At 38.4% G+C, this 20766-nt stretch overlaps 1 protein-coding gene across 1 annotated transcript; it reads right to left on the reverse strand.

Annotated features, from left to right (window-relative positions):
- Window positions 1–17055: 17055 nt before the first annotated feature.
- On the reverse strand, window positions 17056–19929 carry LOC121929124 (RING finger protein 17-like). Its single transcript, XM_042464438.1, is given in 4 exon segments — window positions 17056–17195; window positions 17198–17777; window positions 17779–19698; window positions 19777–19929. Coding segments are annotated over 4 exon segments (2793 nt in total).
- Between the last annotated feature and the right edge of the window lie 837 nt (window positions 19930–20766).

The raw sequence follows: 20766 nt of genomic DNA on the forward strand, positions 1-20766 counted from the left end.
TTGATTACTTTTTCATACTCATGATTTGCCACAGATACACAGATATTGTGGAGGCCAGTAGTAACACAGTTTTGTGACATCAGAATATTAGATATCTGTAAAAGAAAATGACATAGCTAAGACTGCTTGCATTCGTGCATTGCACCAGCACACACCATTGACTGGCCCAAAGATCTCATTTTGAATTAGATATATGAGCTCTGACTTGACATATCACAAGGGATAAGATCAGTTTTCTTTATCCTCTTCTTTGATTTTCCCCCCAGATGTATTTAGACATGTACATTCTATTATTCAGTGAAATAAAGATGGCCTTAAAGATGGCCTTCAACCAAGAACTACAGGATACCTACCTACAGGTAACAGTGCAATTAGACCAAGCCTAACAGTAAAACCCAACAGTAACACAACATTACAATGTAATGATGGGTTAATAGAGAAATTGTGGTGGAAGAAGACATAATCCAAGAGAGCCATCCCCAACCTGGAACCCTCTAGATGTGTCATAATGCAACCTTGTCATCCAAAACCAATGATATGTTGAGGAGGATGGGAGCTGTATTCTGGAGGATACCAGGCTGCAGAAGGCTGAATACAGGGCAATCCCAAGTATCATCTTCTGAATTCTTCAGGATAAGTAGCCATTTTAAACAATGGTATCCCAAAAATTTTATTAATATACTAATACCAAGCAGGATCGCCTGGTTATACTATGTAGAATAGCAGAGATTTTTTTTAAATCCTTGCCATGTAGATGGTAGTAATAAACAGGCAGCAGAGCCAAAACAGCAAATAGTAATGTCTTTTATAAGATTCTCCAATCTTGCTGGAGCAGCAGAGATCTTTTCTAAAAGTTTCAACTGCATTTGTGTGGTGAGGATGATAAAAAAACAAACAAACAATGGTAAGGTATTCAAGATAGCAAAGTCCTCTAAGTTCACATGGATGTGAGCCTCTCCAAACAATCAATATTTCTGATATTTGTTTGGCTAGTCTGTTTTTTCATGTTGCAGTAGTTTTCACTCCTGTATCCAGGCTCATTTATTCCCAATACATGGTGTGAGCCTCTCCAAATGATCGTTTCTGATAATTGTAGGGTTAATTAGTTTCTCCATGTAGCTCCTTGCATCCAGGCTCATTCTTTCCCAGGATCTTCTCCCTTTCTTTTCTTTTCTGTATGAAGTGTGGTTTAAGTTAGGTATTATCTCCTGCTGGGGAACTGTAATGAGGGATGGAATGTGTCTGTAGTGACAGCCACACAGTGTCATCAGTGGGGCTGTCCAGGAGTACAGGAGGAGCTGAGACTATGGAGACTGATATGAGTGTTGACCACTACCTGTATTGATAAATTCCAGGAACAGAAATAAACCACTTCCAGGCCTGGGTTTGAAATATCACATCCAGTTTCAAGAATTCAAAGGCAATAGAATGGAACAGAGGTTGTGTCACTTGGACCTCTTAGAATATCCTGATACATACAAGTACAACTCCTGAGGCTTTTCAGCAGTCTGGATGAGGGCTGTGGTAACATATAATATAATAATAATAAAGATTTATTTCTAGCCCACCCAATCACGAAGAATCTGGATGGGTTACAATAGTAAAATACATCAAATTACAATAGAGTTTTTTAAAAAACCCAAACCCTAGACCTACCCCCCATTCCCAGTACTAAAACAGAATTAAACAGTAATAGTATAAAAACATTAAAAACATGAAACAAAAAATAGGCAGAAAGATAGGCGGGGAAGAATAGACAGATGAGGGGACAAATATCTCTATATCTGGGGAGGGTAACTAAGTTGGAAAGGCCTGCCGGAAGAGATCTGTCTTGAGTGCTTTCTTAAAAGCTGTCAGAGTGGGAATATGACGGATCTCCTCCGACAGGTCGTTTCGTTGATGTTTATCACACTATACTCTTATAGTGCTACTATTCTGCTTTGACTGCTCTTGCTGCCTCCTGTTGCATTCTGGTATTGGTAGTTTTAAGGAGGGGTATAAGTTCTCTGCCTGAGAATTCTAAATACCCCTCCTTAAAACTGCCAATACCAGAATGCAACAGGAGGCAGCTAGAGCAGTCAAAGCGGAATAGTAGCACTATAAGAGTATAGTGTGATAAACACCTAGTTTTGGAGCAGTAATAGAAAAGGCCCTCTGGGAGACTGATGTTAGCTTAGATTTTTTTGGCTGTAGTAGATTTCTTCCAGAGGACCTTAGTGTGCGGGATGGGCAATAGGGAAGAAGGCGTTCCCTCAAGTACTCTGGACCCAAGCCATGTAGGGCTTTAAACATAAACTCCTTATGGTCCTGTGTCCAATAGGATTCTTGTTGGAGCATCATATTTTAAAGTGGTGCTCACATTGTAACAAGCTACCTGGTTTTTTATTTTAGCAAAAGAAGTCTTGTTCATAGTTCTGAAACTGTACTCTGAGAATATGCTAGTAGATTTAGCTCCCCCAAGCAAGCCAATCACTAAATTTTAAAATTAATCTCATTGATTAACTTAATGATGGTGCCCTTTGATTTGATGGAAGGCATAGCCTTCTCTTGTAAACCCAAGGAGTTTTGAGAATTTCCAGATGTAGTGGTGTTGTTTATATTTAGAGGAAATGTGACCATTAAAATCACTAATGGATGCTACCCACTTGGTTGTATACTGCAGATGGGAAAATTCAGTACTCCTGAACTGAAACAGGAATTAATAGTGTTATTTGGGCCTGCTATATACATTTTACAGAATTAGATCAAAGCTTAGAGGAAAACAATGGAGGGGGAGGGAGAGTGGAAAAGAAAGAGAGAAAGAAATAGAATTAAATACAAAGTCTTAGTGTTTGTATTATGACTTTCGTTACTGGCTGCTTTAAAGCCCCAAGGAACACTTTATGACGCCAAATAAAATGTCATCTGGTACTCTTGTGGTATTTCCACTATTTGAGAACTGAAATCCCATGAGGAGGCCAAATGTCACATTATATTAGTCCTATAAATGCTGGAATGCAGCAAAAGTTGTGTGAAGAACCCCAAATCATGGGACTGGCAAGTATTTCATGCTCATGATAGTCTTCTCTTCCTTTCTCATGAGACATATTTCTTCAAGGATTTTGTAAACGTCTCCAGCAATTTACAACAATCACACAGGCAATTCCAAGCTCTCATTGTACCAAAAAATAAAAAAAGTGTTCAGCTATACTATACCTTTCTGCTTTCTGAGAAATTCACTTGCACGGACAGTTTTTAATCAGTCTGTATTACATCAAACTGGAAATAAATGTTCAAAAACTTTTTTTTAAATGCCTACTTTATTAAAAAAAATTGAAGGTAGATCTGCTTTTTTCAGCATTTTCAGCTTTTTAATCTAAGTCCTATATCTAAAAGGTAAAGGTAAAGGTAATCCCTTGACATGAATGTCTAGTCATAACAAACTGTAGTGCTCAGCTCCGTTACTAAGCTGAAGAACCAGTATTGTCTGATGACTAGTCCAGTGGTCATGTGGACAGCATAACTGCACTGAATGCTGTTACCATTCCACCTTAGAAGTGGTACCTATTTATCTACTTGCATTTGCATGCTTTCAAACTGCTAGGTTGGAAGAAGCTGGGACTAGTGATGGGCGCTCACCCCATCCTGCAGCACTCAGGCCTCAATGTATCAACCTTCAGATCTTCTGATTGTCAGAATTGGTGCCTTAACCACTATATCTATACCTATGTCTGCTTACTACCTATTCATAGTTACCCACTTAGTTTGCTAAAACTTTTGATTTAAATGATCTTAAGACTTCAACTTTCAACCTGATACTAGTCGTTGGCACGTTACAGACCACCCAGAAGGGGTGGTCTCGCACCGCCGCCGCTTGCAGCGTCCGGGAACCACAGCAGCCAAACGGCGTGGTTCCTGGATGCTGCAAAGAAGGAGCGTGCACTTGTGGGGTCACTTCCGCTACGTCAAAATGGCGGCGCCCATCTGTATGCGCCACCGCCGCCATTTTGATGTAGTCATTACACGTGAGGGGCAAGGCATGTCAGGAAGCGCCGCCCCTCGCGCGTAATGATGGCACGATGACGGCACCTCATGGGCCCGTCTGTAACGCGCCATTGTATCACCTTCAACCTGATACTAGCTATTGATACTAAGCGCAGTCTCTGGTCTAGTGCTTACGTACATGCACTTTGCTGAGGAAAAATGGACATATTTGGGCGTGATGACTATGGAGGGAAGGGGCAACATGAGGACATTGCTCCCCAAATAAGAATGCTTCCCCAATGAAATTTTCCTTCATACCCCAATTTTCTAGCATTGCAGAGAATGAAACACAGAAAATTATCCACACTTTGTTTGTATTCCATTGGCAACTTTGCCTACCTCTTTTCTTTAGATGCCTAAACTGTATTGTGGCAAACAATTGTGGCAAACTGAGTACAGATGAATAAGTAAATAGTAATACAAGATGTGCTGAAAGCTGTTGAACAAAGTAGTATGTTTTTTGACACTATCCAAAGTGTTGGTAAAAAAAGTAGAGTAGATTCAGCTAATGTTCTAACACTCATTTTCCACACTGAGAAGATTTTCATGCCAGCTCTTAAGAGCTGGTTCCATTCAGAGGAAATGCCCTCTCCTGGAATGATTCAGTGATGCTAGAGGGAGCCGATGATTCCCTGGCGATGAGGAAGTGCACCAGGCTTTCACACACGTGTACTTCCTCAATGTTTTAGAGGTGATTTATCAGCGCTTAAGAGCTGGTATGAAAATCTTCTGAGTCTCAGTTAAGGCTGTGTTAGTATTATCTTCATGAGAGGATACTGAGGCAGAGTAGTACGTAAACTGGCATAAGGACACACAGGAAGGAAAAAGCACATCTGGAAAGAGAATCAGGATTGCCTGAATTCCTACAGGCCCACGCCTTTTTCTGATTGAGGTTAAAGTTACAACAGGTCTGGTTGCCCCAATAGTCATATCTTTCTGTCCAAGAAAGCAAAACTTCATTTGTAATGCATGACTCATTAATACTTAAAGGAATAACTATGGAGAAGATATCAATCATTTCAGAAAATGCATTTTTTTTAAAAGGAAAGAGTATTTAGAACTGTTTTGAAACTTATTTTTGACAACCCCCCTGCTTTCTTTCTTCTGTAATTCTGTATTCTTTAGCTTAATCAGCTCATTTTATGTATCCTGGTGCAGTTGGCATTACTCTCTATGTTTGGGAACTGTTAGCAGTGAAAAGCATAGTAAACAGTTCCAAGTCCCTTTGTCATAGTTTATAGTGTTTGCTTGTATGATTTCCAAGAAAGGTATATAAGCAGGCATAGTCCAAGCAGATGCTACAATCTGTTTGTCTAATGAACTTCCATTTCAGAACTAATGTTACAAGTGGCATCAGTATTGTTTTTTAGATGTAACATTCCCACATTACTTGGAAAGTAGAGGAGGCGTTTACATTTTATGCCATACTCCTAGCAATCCTAAATTTATTAAAGGTTAAAAAGCAATAAACTTTGGGGAAGGGCACAATATTAACTTTATCTGAGGTTTTGCAACAAATGCAACAAATTACTTTTTAAAAAGTAAAACTCTAAACTTCCCTTGTAAAGTAGGCATTGCAAAATGAAGGTTAGAATAAAGAAAATGAGAACAAGAAACATAGAAAAGACCATGAGAGTACGTTAGCTGTCCTGTATACATTGAGTAAGTCTTATGAGGTTCAATGGAAGTTACCTCTAAGGAAATGTGCATAGATTTTAACATTAATGGGCCAACAAATAGTTAAACAAAATAATTATTTATTGAATAAATGATAGTTTGAAAGGGTAGTAAACTTTATCCTATTCTAAGGCTACCAACTTCTACTTTTCAGTTAGTCTCAAAGCTGCTGCAAAATCCTTTTGCATACTGATTTTCCAGACTAACACTGATATGTATGTGGAATTTGCTCTAAGCATGGGGAATGGATTTTGTTGGTAATCTGCAATTATTTTATCCAGCTGATGGTAGTATAAGCTGAGTTCCACATGTGGTAGTGCATTAAAGTTCACAGTATGTGAATGCTGATAATTTCCTATTTAAACATGTGTTATGTAGCTATTTAGTATTTGTTGCTGTTTTGTGCCTTCAAGTAATTTCTGATCTATGGTGACCCCATCATAGGGTTTTCGTGGCAGGATTTGTTCAGAGGAATTTTGCCACTGCCTTTCCCTTAGGCTGAAAGAATGTGACTTGCGCAAGGTCACCCAGTGGATTTCATGGCTGAGCTGGGAATCAAACTATGGTCTCCAGAGTCAAAGTCCAGAACTCAAATCACTACATCACACTGGCTTTTGTTATGTGGGTTGTATAAAGCAAGTGCAACATAACTCTGATAGCAGATATTTATGCTACACTATGTACCTTGGCCAGTGAGTTCAGAGGGAAATTAAATTCAGGAATAATTGATGGTGACAATTACGTTACTAAAACTGGCCATCACAAAACGGGGGATAATCAAAGCTCCCAGTTTAACTTTCTGTCATATTTCAATTTTGCATTTTTTTTTCTGGTCAAATAACAGACAAATGAAATTCTTATACATCTCTACAAAGCATTGTTGTCAATAATATAAATGCTTGGTAAGTGAATTAAACTGGACAGACCAGAATCCTATATGGCTCAATGTATCATAGTAGTTCTGAATACAGAACTATGCTACAGCCTGGACTTACTGCAGAGCACTGCAGTCACCTCACCACCTCATTGCATACTTGGTAGTGTGTGTGTGTATGTGTGTGTGTTGTGGTGGTGGAGGAGGAAGGAGGACTGAAGAAGTGTCTGGCTATGTCCCTGTGGGCAGATGTGAAATGATTACCTTATCCACTAAGGTCTGCCAGGGTCCTTGTGAAATATAAGCAGATTTCAGGAAGAGGGTAGCATTGGCTCTCTGATAAGTCCAGGTGGCTTTGGTCATTGCAGAGGAAAGGAATAACTACCTTTGCGATGACCAAAAAAAAAAAAAAAAAAAAAAAAAAACCATATGCAGGTGTAAAGTTGAGTTATGCCTATGAATGCTGCTAATAGGACGCCAGCCATAAATTACATCACTCAGGTTTCTGGACATAGACTAGAATGTCTGGGTGAATTGTAATTTGGCAGTATTTTACTCTCTTCACTGAGAGAGATAAACTCCTGTCCCACTTCCCCTTTTGGACCTTCTCTCAGCAGTTTCCCCTTGTTACTAATTGCCACCAAGTCACATATGTAAAGAACATCTTCCCAGAAACAGGCCAATAGATAAACAAGAGCCAGCCAAACATCAAAGGGTAAAACTAACTGATAAGTCTGCCCTTGATTTATTTTTCAGTCTGAAAGAGAGAGGTGTGTGTTTGGATTAGAAGGTGCAAATGCAGAGCAGAGGAGCACCTGCTGGCCTGTGATCAGATCAGGCCATTTGGCTTGAAAGGCTCAAAGAGGGAGAAAGTTTGGGGGGGGGGGAAGAAATCAATCGGAGTTTGAAAAACAGCAGGGAAGACTCTGTGGAACAAAGGGTCTCTGCAGGAATAGTGTCTGTGCTGCTTTATGTTAGCTTGGTATCACATTTCCTGCCACAGCATGGCAGACAAATGTGAGGCCTGATGATATTTGATGGAGACCAGCTTTATTCTTATGGGGTATTGGATGATAGCAACAGATGCTGATGCAACAGGGATACAAATGCTGAAAAAATGGAGCCCATTTGCCTGTTAGTAGAAATGCTCTCTCTTGCTTTCTCTTTCTGCTCTATGGGAAGCTGAGATGACTGAAGCTTTCCCCTTATGGAAATCAGTGACAAAATTCCCTTTGATTATAATCTTTTGGGACTGCATACAAAAGGTTTCCCTGTAACAGTGGACAGGTTCCAAAGAAGCACATAGCCAGTATTTTGCATCCCTGAGGGATATGTGGTTGAGTTTCTTCAATTCTGGGTGGGGGGATCATGTACCTCTTTGTCTAAGTCCCTTCCCTGCTTCTCACGCATGGACATCTAAAATCCATTCTTTACTTCCTGAATTTGGTTATGATGCACTTGGACAATGGGAACCTATCCCAGGTCCTGACTTCAGTGCATTCAATGGGAGGTTGAACAGTTGTTAAGTTATTTAATATGGGCATCTTCCAGGAGTTCTTTAGTTGTGCATTGCTGTATCACAGGGCTTGGTCTCAATGGACCTTTTGGTCCCTTCCAACTCTATGACTGTAAGCTTTTATGATTGTTTATACCACACATTGTTTTAACTGTTTTAACTCTACACTGCAAGTTACCTGGTTTCCCATACTGGAGAAAGACAGGCTATAAATTAAATAAATAAGGTGTAAAAGTGGCTGCACACAGTTATCACTGTAGTGTACATAGTCCTTGTTTATGCAACTATACACACTAAAACTGGAAGGTTTCAGAGTCCAAAAACGGTATTCTCCCACAAAAGCATTGAGATCCTGTGGGAGGTCTCTCAGTCCTGCCATCTTCTGAGGCAAGTCTACTGAGAATGTAGAGGAGGACTTTGTTGGTGGTGTCTCCTGGACTGTGGAAGGCAAAGTCCTTTTTGTTTGGCAAGCCTTTGGCTCACTTTTTACTAGAGGTCTTTTAAATGGCAGTATTTTTTCTTTAACTGGTATGTTTTCAAATTGTGTTTTTAATTTCTTATCCATTTCACATTTTAATTGTAGTTGTTTGCCTTCATTCTTCCATGGAAGAAAGGCTGGCTATATAAATCAAATGAATAAGTCAGTGAATAAATCACCATTGTTCCTGGTGGCATGAAAAGTCTGCATGCATAACTCTGAGTGCCCACGGAGCTCTCTGTATATGTTCTACTGAGGGAGGTCCAGGGGAAGATGGGAACTGGGCTGAAATAAGCCATAACTGAATAGAAATGTCTATGTAATCTCTTTTAAAATCTATCACTATACACAGTGCACCAAACAGCTGTAGCTGATACACCATACCACATCTTAGTTGTTATAGAATTCAGACAAATATTCACATAATTGAGATTCATGGGGCCATTAACACTACATAATTATGATGGAATATTGCATTTTAACTGTCATAGCATCATCCTATGGAATCTTGGGGTTTCAGGCTTGGGAAGGCACTAAACCCCTGGCTGAGAATATTAAAAACCTTTTCCTAAACTGCATAACCCAGGATTCCATAGGATATTGCTGTGTCAGTTGAAGTGAAACATAGTGCAATAAATGTGTAGTCTGACAGGGCTTTATTATAACTGACCTCATTCAATGGCCCAGCAATACTGGTTCAGTTCAGTAGGTTTAGATCCTGTACCTAATGTTTGAGACCCCCTAGTTTGGGTGCAGTCTTGCTGGTTTTGCTGAGTGGTGTAGTAGACTTCATCTCAAACTCTTGTCCTGAAGCCCAATGCAGATATTTTTCACTGTGAGAATTTCACATGTTCCCACAAACAGTTATGAAAGGACTGAATCCATCACAGCAAAGTCTCATATGATCAGGTTCCATGATGTCATGCCATGGCTTGCCAGGAAATGCAGTGAGAGAAGAAACACAAATGAAGGAAGGTCAAAAACTTAGGAAAGTTCTCGGAAGCCATCTACAAATATAAAATGTAAAAAGTGTCATAAACACGCACTGTCATTAAGTCACAGGAAAACCCTTGTTTATTTCAAACTTCTCCGGTTTTAGTGCTCATGAAACATTATATGCACTGTCTAAAGCCCAATCTTATCTAGAGAGGGTTGCAACCTTTTCATTCTTGAGTTTCACAAAATCTTCCAGTTTTCACAATTATTATTCACATATGTCATTTAAATCCCACCCCTTTTCTAGTACATAGCCCAAGGTAGCTTACAATACAGATTAGAACAGAGTATAGGTAAAATTGATCATAACAGTAAAAAGTCCAATTAAATAAATTTTCATATTTAATTAGAAACAGTTTTAAACCACATAAAACATAAGAAGGGAAGACAAGATAATATGTGCAGCATGCCCATTAAATCTCTCTCTCTCTCTCTCTCTCTCTCTCTCTCTCTCTCTCACACACACACACACACACACACACACAACCTTCTACAGCAATTAACTAATAGTCCAAAACTTGCATAAATTAAAATATTTTTGACTTTTGGTGGAAGAAGAGGAAAGGAGAACCATTTTAGCCTCCCATGGGAGTAGGTTTGCCTTTTCAGGATCATCCCAGGCTCTAAGTTTGAAGCATTTCCTGGTATATGCAGATTTTACTTATTAAAATTAAGTTTTCAGATGAAATGAATGAATGGAATGTACAGATCCAGTATACCACACACCCAGCCAAGCTTAATGAAAGGTTCTTAAAATTTGTGGCAGCACTAATATGCACTGCTTTGAGTAGCTGAGGCAGTATTTTCAAACGGCACAGACAAGAGATAAAAAATGCTTTCCATTGCTATGTAGTGATATTCTGTATTGAATAATTTTTTCATCTGTGAGAACAATGGTTTCACACAGCCAAGAAGGCATGTAATTATAGGGTGGCCCTGTATTCTGTTTTACATGAGCCAGCGCTATATTTGAAGGACTATCAGAAGGAAAAGAATATTTGCAGAAAGAGGGGGGAATAGCTTACTGGCAGAATCAATTTCCCCCCCCCCCTTCCATATGCAGAAACTTCTAGGTTCAGTCCTAGCATGTCCAGAAAAGCATGCTAACTGAAACCCTGCATTGCTCTTGCCAGTCAGTGTCAGCAACCACCCTCATAGGCACATCTTGTGGGAACAGAGGAGAGGGCCTTCTTGGTGGTTGCTCCCAGGCTCTGGAACTTTCTTCCTAGAGAGGTTACACTAGAATCCTCCTTGCTCTTCTTTCATAGGCAAGTGAAGACTTAAAAAAATCAGCAGCATAAAAACAAAGAGTAATCATGAGAGAACATATAAGGAAACAAGGTAAACTGCAAATTACAGAACAACAACAAAATGAACTAAGTGCACCATTTACAATAGAAGAACTAGATAATACAATAAATAAGCTAAAAGAAAACAAAGCATCAGGCCCTGATGGCCTAACAGCAAGGTTTTATAAGGTATTTTAACAAGAGTTGATCCCATCACTTTTAATGAAAATTCAGAGCAACTAGTGATTTTTAAAAATCCATTGTAAGAGAAGTATACCCTAGGTTTGGTACTGAATGTGCTGGACATTGTACACACTGTTTGCACCAGACTTGGGGATTGGGCCCTGTCTGTGTCATCTGGACTTCTCATTGAGAATCTGGGGGAGGACATTTTATTTGGCCTGTGCAGACAGCTGATTCTTAAAAATCTGCATTTGCTTTAATTTTCTCTCACCAAAGAAATCTATGCCAACTAAATCTTAAATCAGAACCTTCCAACTGTAACAATTTCTTATTTTGTAAAATTACCTGCCTCCATATCATCTTAACTAAGAGCAGCAACAATGTCTTGACAAAGTGTAAGTCTGTGACTCTAACATAGTCATATGTTTATTTCTCCTATATGATTTTTAACACCTTAGCCTGATGAAGAAGCCAGTGGAGCTTCAAAAGCTTCTGTGATGTATTTTGTGCATTTTGGTTGGCCAAATATTAATATTTTTGTGCATTTTGGATGTTATTGTACTTATTTGTATTAGTGTGAGAAACTAACCTTTTCTTCTTTCATTGTATTGGCTTTGAATGTGGTCTGTTTATAGTCAGCTATGTTAATTTCACTAAATGTTTGCTTAGACAAATCAAATTGCTGTTACACTCTCTAGGAATGTTCACATGTTGTAATTGGTTAATCTCTAGGAATGGGAAGCCAATTTTTAACAGCAACAGGAGGAAAGAACATCCTTGGTGTTTGCTGGCTCTGAACCTGGGATTTTGCCAGATTATTCATCTCTAGCTAAAGGGACTCGTCATTTTGCTGGAGTAGAAAAAGATGCAAAGGACATAGGATTTACATGTGCTCTGTTAGATCCAAATACAAAAATAATAAACTAAAGCTGCCAGACATTTGGTTTTTACAATGTGGACAATATGTCTTTATGTAGCAAGTAAAGTTGGATGTTGTCTTAGATATAATTCACTGTTATACGGATTGTCTGGAAATTTACAGCTTGGAACTGGGATATATGCAAGGAGGTGAAAACTATATCTGTATAACAATATAGAGTCTTGTGGAACTTTTGAGACTTAGGCTGGTATCCTATGGGTGCACTATTTTAGTGTAACAGTCTGTTATGGTAGCAGCTGCACTTTCCCCATGATTCCATAGAAGCAACATGGGAAGGCAGACAAAGCAGTCATTGGAAGAAGGCTACTGGAACCTATTTCTCCAGCATTTGTTTCCTAGGTGTGCCCCTAGAGCCAGTGTGTTATGGGAAGGCCACCTTGGAATATTGCCTGTCCTGTAGTTAGTGTGTGTGTGTGTGTGTGTGTGTGTGTGTGCACACCTTCAAGTCACCTGTCGACTTGTGGTGACCCCATGAATATAATAGGTTTTTCTTAGGAAAGGAATACTCAGAGAAGGTACACAGTCCCCCGCCCCCTGAAACCAAACTTTTTACAGCACCCTGGCTCTGAGAACCCACTTGGAAGCCAGGTATCGGAGAAATGGGCTGTGTGAAACCAAAGCCTTTCCTAACAAATGATCACTTTCTTTTACTTGTCTTGACCATTATCTTTCTTTGTATATTTTTTTGCATTTAAATTCTTTCTGACTCCACTACTGTATTTATAATCCACTGACCTATGCAAGCAGGTGCATATAAACTTTCCAAGTGAGGCAATGTTTCATGTATCTGATGCAGTGGACAGTGTCCACAAAATTTGTACCATCTTAAAAGTGTATTTATCTTTAATCACATTCCTTTCTTGTTAGTTCTGTGCTTTTCTAGGCAAAATAGAGACATCTGAGTTATGGTGCTGGAAAAACACTTTTTGTCATTTCTGTCAGATGTGTCTCTCTTGTTATATGTCCAATTTTAGTATCAGTTGAGGTAAACACATTGACATCAATGAGACATATTAGATAACATTTATATAATTCCCATTGATTTCAATAAATAGGAAAAAAACTTTTTAGGGCTAAAATTATAGTTAGCCCTATAGTTATATACTTGTGATGAGCAATAATAGCAATATTACAACATATGCACAGATGTTCCTTCCTTCCCTTCTGAATAATTTTATTGGTCTTTGAAGCTAATCTTTTTTCTCCAAAGTGTGATACTGTAAGATTCTGCATTATCTATATTATGCTATCAGCTCAGAAACTTTTCAAAAAGAAAAAATTGTTCATGTTTTTGCCAAAAGGCTTTATTCTTAGACTGGTTTTATTTGTAAGGTTTTATTGCAAATGTGAAGGCAAAACATTTTCCATGATATAATAACTCATATTTAAACAATGGAGCAGATCATGAATCCACCCTTTAGGAAAATGTTAGTATCTGAATCTGCCAGGTCAGCTAGCCCTGAAGACATCAAGAGTCCCTGGAAATCTTTTGATCCTCATCTGCTCACGGGCTCATATCCAATAAAATCTTATGAAGTGTGAGTAGTGGGGAAAATCCTGTGGAAAGTAATGACCACTTATATGCTGTTAAGCCATCTTTCTATCTATATTTATCCAAGCAGACCTATCAATTGTATTTACTGGTAGTCTCTGAAAGGTCACTAGTCACTTTTTCCCTGACACAGAAATCTCTTCATTAGTAATTTATTCCTCTGTTGCCACTGCAGGCATTCCAAGAAACATGAAGATAAACCTTCTTGATATAGCCAAGGTTTCTTTTTGTCATCAAATACTATACTTTATGTATTTTAGTGTAAGCTAGTATATTTGGATATGTATGCACTCTCATTGCATAAACTTGTAATTCCAAAAAGTATATTGTTGCAGAAACTGGACATTTTGTTGGTTTCTTTTCCTGCAAATGCCCGTTCTGTTTGGAAATAGGATGATAGCCTTGACATTGTCCCCCCCCCCCCCCCTTCTCTCTCAATTCCCTTCCCTTCAGAACTGTGATTCAAGGTTAGTTAGATGACATGGTGGCAAGAAATGGGTGGAATGTGATGGTTCTGTGTGTAGGTACCCATGTGCTGCAATAATTTTTAACAAATAAATAGAAGAATGTAGAATTAAACATTTAGAAAGAACAATTCATGTGGAATGGTATTACAGAAATGGCAGGAGGAAATATGGATGACTAACCCTGGAGAGTGTCTCCAAACATTCATTCACCTGTCAGTTCCAAAAGTACAGTATATGACATAGGGTGGGACAGTTTGCAATCTTGTTCCTAAGCAGACTAGAAATTTATAGAAAATAAATGATTTTTTTAAAAATCTGTGAGCTGCCTTCGGTCCCTTTCCAGAGGAAAGGAAGCATATTAAAAAACAGAAACCCTCTCTCAGGGAACCTTTACACATTTCTCTGAGAATAAAGTTCATGGAACTCAGTGGGACTTACCTTTGCATAGACATATGTAGAACTGTGCGGTTAGTTGTTATTGTTATACAAAAATATAATACATATTGTCTTACTGAATACTAAATAATAAAATTTGAGCTCCCCCCCCCCCATCATGAATAGAGCACAGTTTAGACTGATGGGCAGATAAACAATACCTTCTAGCCTTTGGGCGTGTCATTATATGATGGTTACAGAAACTAGACGTTTCCAATGACCTGCAAGACTTCCTGGAAAAAAAGCAACAATTCACTTTGTAAAGCTGACAGTACAGTTGGCCCTTCTTATACACGGATCTTGGAACCAAACCCCAGGGTATAACCAGTGTCCACTGTACTACCACCTAACAAATATCTTTTAAGCATCCCAGTCCAAGCAACAAAGGTTGCAGTCTCTTGACTCAATAATATGCCCATAAGATAACTGCGTATTTCAACGTGCATAGTAATATATGCTGCAAATGATGACTTATAATAATCTGCCATGATATAGTAGGTTTCAACATGCTCTTACTGTTCAATGATCTTCTTAGCCTGAAATCTAGTTAAGCAAAGCTGCTTACCCAGCCTTTGTATGCTCCATGTTTAAAACCTGAACTCTTTTTGTATTTGTTCTGTAACCTCATGTGCTAAGAGAATGCTGTGATAGGTTAGCTGTTTCTTACTTGACTGATTCTAAACCAGAATCCACTGCATTTTAACTACCTGGATCTAGTCCCAACTTGAATATATTCAATTGATTTAACTACTGAAGTCAGTGCTTATGTAAGTTCCATTAGTTTAATGAATTTATTCTAGTTGGGACTAATAATTGGACTTAGGCCCTAGTTTTCTGGTTTTGGGGCATGGAGGATTTGCAGTAGAAAACCAATCTCTCTTGAATTAACAACAGCACTTCAGGTCTGCTACTCCTGATATGATAGTTTGTTTTTTCACTGATTTCAGTGTTTGAGTTAGGTTGCTCTAGGGATTCTCATCTCATTCCCTTTCAAAAACTACTTAATAGCCATTCATAACATTAGGTTCTCCAAAAGCAAATTAGATTATGCTTTCCAAATGCATTTATTCACTCAATGGGGTTATATTTCCATTATTTTATTTTACTTCTGCACTCCAGAAAGAAATTGAGATCCAAAATTCCAGCCCCTCTGGGCTGAATATTCTCTATTTCTTCACCTGATGTGCCAAAATACTGGGTTTCTGCTTCCTTTTTCAACCTGCAGGGAAAACAGGCTAATGGAAACTAAGTGAGTGAGCCACTGTGTTGTGTTGTGTAGTATTGGTTAGTATAGTATCCTGATGGCAAAATAAAAAATAAAGATGAAAAGTACTGTCCTATGATATGAATGTTTATTTTCTCCCTGTGGGTCTGGTTGATTACTGAGTATTTCTTTTCCCAGAGTGGCTCCATGCAGCTTTGTGGTATCACTGGCTGGTTGTATGTTTTTGGCTGCACAGGTCCTGGCAAGGATTGAAGTTTTCAGTGTTTACAAATGGTTTCATTGACCTAGTTTAAAAGACCAAGGGGCTGATTCTTCTTTCACCCTTACATTTTTCAACTGGTGTATTTCCATTGCCTTAAGCAGAGAGTTCGCACAGTTTATACAATAGTGCAAGGGAAGTACAATAGTAGGGAAAGAACTGGAAAATACTGGGACAATATGGCTATTGGCATTTTGCCCATGACACACAAAAAAGTTTCTTATCTTCTGGTGTGCTAGAATGTCTGGAATTTGACAGTCTATCTTGCCACCTATTTCTGGATACTTACATCAATTGCAAATGCTATTCATTGTTGTGGTAATGCATTTCTCTGACTGTTTGTTGTTGTGTGCCTCCAAGTCATTTTTGACTTATGGTGACCCTAAGGTGAACCTATCCTAGGGTCTTCTTGACATATTTCTTCAGAGAGGGTTTGCCATTGCCATCCTCTGAGGTTTCTCATTTACAGTTAGTTGTATGGAAGAATATCTACTGTTTGCACATTTTGATCTCAGTTCAGATTTGAAAAAGGAAGGGGAACATAATATTCTATTAAGTCTATTCACACCTCCATGTTATACATGCATTGACTCTTTTCAGATCTTTGGTTTTATATCTTTAGATCAGAAGGTCATTGAGCATTCTCTAACCACATGCTGATTATTCATGGTGTTCAGACATCTGAAACGGCCTACTATATCTTTCACACATCACACCTTTTCTGACTGAAAGGTTAAAAGCCAGCTTGTGTTCAGCATTCCAGGCAGGAATATTTTGTGGTAGTTATATGGTGGCCAGTGATACACTAACTAATTACATGTTTACATGGGTGTTTTCCACCTCTATGCCATTGGAGAAAAATAAACAGAAATCTCTGTTGCCTTTTCATGTTGAACATGTTTAGATTTCAAGAAAATTCTATTCCACTCAGCCCTACTTATTTCCCGAATAAGCAGTGCCAATCCTTGCAGGGGGTATAGGACATCACTCAACTCTGCACTCAACTCCAGTGACCCCGTGTGTACCAATCACATCTTCAGTGTTGCTGGCCATCCAATACTAAGTAGGAAGATCTGAGGGGAGTTTCTGCTTCTGTTTACTGAATGCAAAAAGAGCCTCCTGTACATTCAAGAAGCCTGCTTCATTTGGCTTCCCAGTTAGACAGCGTTGCACTTTCTTTCTTTCTTTTGATTTTTATGACTTTATTTACCTCAACACTGTTTTCAAAAACAATCCTGCTGATCTGGCCTCTTTGCCATTGATTCAGATCCTCTATGTAAGAGCACAATGCATATCAACTGTCCAGGTATTTTTTTCACTCTTAGAATCTGAGTAAGTAGCAGTCATCCTCGCCTGTAAACTTTCCAGAATTGGTTCTAATGACATAATATGAACAAAGATCCTGCTTGGTGATATAATATGATTAATGCTCACTTGCAATCCTTTGTTACAGACTAATTCCACATCTGCAAACTGTGACAAGTCTTGATTTCCACATGTTAATATCTTTTTCTTTGTTTTGCAAATTTCTTCAAAAGACAGATCCCATACTTCATTAGGAGGCTTGGTAGTCCTTTTGATACTACTTTCTATGTAAGAAACCAAGTCTTCTTTAACCAAAATGCTGTTAACACTACAAGACACCTCAGGGTATACATTCATGCTATCATAGAGCTCAGCGACCAGTACATTATCTTGAGATTTCTCATTAACAAAGCAAAACACAGATTGATCTTTGGTCAGTTCTTCAAATCTGTCCTTTGATTTACTACTCCATTCATCTGTTCCTTTACATGGTGCAATATGAGCCAACTTGCATTTGATTGCCATTGCTGGAGGAGCTAAAAACTCATCTTTTTTTTTTACGCATTTCATTCACTTTTATTTTAGTAGTATTGCCTAAGTCAATGTATTTAACTTCAACTTCTTCATGGCCTGGCAATCCAACTACCTGTGCTCTGTACCATACTCCATCTTTAAATTTTGCTACACATGCTTGACCTTGTATTGGGCAGAGGATTTCCAAGCCAACTTCATCTTCACATATATATGCTTCCTCAATTTTGCTTTGACATGCTACAAATTCTGGGCCTTGTTCCATCTCTTGAATGTAAAAGTCACCAGGATTATTGATATGACTAACAACAATGGGAAATGGTGAATTTTCTTGTGGTATCATAGGCAGACAGTACTGCAATGGTTCAATATTTTCACTCTGATCACAAACTTTATTGTGAAATCTTGCTAAATCAAAATGTACCAAAACTTCTCTGAAGGATACTGGCATGTCACTACTTGTCTTGCTTCCTGGAGGTTTCATCAGTTCTACAATAAGCACGCCACCTTCTTCTTTGAACACTTTCATTAAAACAGCTTTGTTATTTACCATTCTTAGAAATTCTGTCCTTGCTCTTTCCTCCCAACCTTCAGTTGAATGTTTGGGAATGATGTCCTTCAAGGAACATTGCAATGCTAACTTATTTATATCATTAAGTTGTGTACCAATCAATAAATCAGGTTTCCTTACAACTAAATATAAATCTTCAGTCATTGTATATTCTAAATTGACTTGTTCTAGATTCACAATGACGTCATTAGGTACTCTTGAAACAACTAAAACTTCTGGATGCCCAAAATCTGTAAGAAATACTTTCATCATTGCAATATCACAAATTTTGTATTTAGTTGGACCACAGGGTTTTCCCTTATTTGTATTCTGCAGTGGAATTAGCTCAATTATTTCTGCACAACACCACATTCTATGTTCTTTGCTTTCAATGAAGATTTTAGTACCGAGTTCCAAAACATCACTAGGGGATGAACTTTTATAACTACAAAACAGCTTCAGAATTTTTTCCAAACGAACTGCAATTTTCTTTTGTGAAACTTTCCAAACATAGAAATGGCAAGGATTTAGAACATAGCTGACTAATTCAGTAGGTTTTTCTTGATCATCTTCAATTGTGACATCTGGGAAGGATGCTGTTTCTGGAAAAGCACTACCACATTTCTGGATGGATAACAGAGCCCTCTCTTGGAACCCAGTGTAACTTCCTTCAGGACACATATCAGATTTTTGAAGGGAAGGAACTATACAAGTGTCATCATCAAATGCTTGACGTGTTACATATTCTTGAGTTAGAGCACTGTTTCTGAAATCCTTTTCCATATTGGTCACTTCTAGAAAATTGCTTACAAGATGGGGCACATTAGGGACATTACAGGAAATTTCCTCCATGTTTTCCGACACATGAGTAATCTAATCACAATCCATGTAAAAACCTAAAAGTCCTCTTTTTTCCAGATTATCTAGTTTTAAGATTTCTTCCTCAATTGTCATGCTCAGAATCCTGAAAATCTGATTTGAACTTTCACAAGACTTTAAGTTACTCGTTGATTTCAACATCCTTGCTATCTTTATGGTACCTTCCAAAATGCTTTTTTTTGCTGTAATTGAAGCTTTGATACCATGCAGATCAGTTACATAGTTATTGGTGTTCATTACCAACTCCGCCATTAGTTTCTGTTTCCTTGAATTTAAAGAAGCAGTCAAGCGTGCAAACTTCATATTTATAATATCTGCAGTCCTGTATTCTCCCCACCTTGCTTGTCTCATCATACATTGAAGGATCTTCTCCATATTCTTTAAACGTTCAAAGTTGTTTTCTGCTACTTCCAAAGATTTTTCCATGTGCTGAATACTTTCGAAGTCCATATCCAGTGTAGAACTCTCCAAAATTGAAGTACAATCAGGATTGTTGGTTTGTTTACTTTCCTCTTTCATCTGAAGCAGTGACCAAGGATGGCATTTCACCTCTGAATGCCTGCCTTGGGTCAGTAATGGGCTTATTGGTGTTAACACACTCCTTAGGGTCAGTAATGGGCTTATTGGTGTTAACACACTCCTTAGATGAAGAACCTTTTGTTCAAAATCCAAAATCACTTTTGGAGTGGTGACATGATTTTCACTGAGGCTGCTTGAATTCTTAAGGCATGACTCTTTGGAAGAGCTCATGAAGGAAGCCCACTACCAGCTGCCCTCGAAGGGCCTCTCCTCCTGCGAATCCATGATAATGATCAGTGTTGCACTTACTTTCATGGACCTCTGTTTGAAGACCTGTCCTGCCTAATTATCTGTGAACTACCTTGGAGAGGAGGGAGGGCGCAGTGGCATATAAATGAAATAAATAAATAAGTCTGCTTTAAAGCTAAAGAACTATAAGGAAGATGATTAGGAGCTTTGAAGTTGCTAAATCACCATATGTATAACCATATGCTGAATTATGCTGCATATACATAAATTAGCATACTCACCCTAAGTCACCCTATGTAGGTTTATGTAAATAAGTGTCCTCTCTTATTCAGTTTTCATGTTGTCTCTCACAGTAATATGGATGATAAGGTACAGTGAGAAAGGGGCCAGGGACATTGAGATCAGGTGGATCATGCTGCCCATGCTCTCTACATAGATAAGTACTGTATTTCTTCCCCATGCAAAAAGCCTGAACAGGGCATCTGCCATCAATCTTATGCTAAGAGACACCTTTCTTTGACCAAAGGACTTGTCAGAGAAGATGGGTCTCAATTTCATCTCAGTCACTAGGCTCATATAAGTTGTCTTTCATCCTGGATGTGGAACATAAATGTTTGTGACCTTTGATTCATCAAAGATGCAAAAGTATTGTTGCAGAAACACAACATAATGCTTTAGACAGTATGTTATGTTTTTTTTAGTAATGTAATAATACCAGAAGGTTGTGTGTGTGTGTGTGTGTGTGTGTGTGTGTGTCTGTGTAAAACCTTAAGTCAGATAGGGGACTTCTTTTTAAAATTATTTCACATTCTATATGTA

This window comes from Sceloporus undulatus, chromosome 4 (assembly GCF_019175285.1).
Source record: "Sceloporus undulatus isolate JIND9_A2432 ecotype Alabama chromosome 4, SceUnd_v1.1, whole genome shotgun sequence".
In the NCBI taxonomy this organism is placed as follows: domain Eukaryota; kingdom Metazoa; phylum Chordata; class Lepidosauria; order Squamata; family Phrynosomatidae; genus Sceloporus; species Sceloporus undulatus.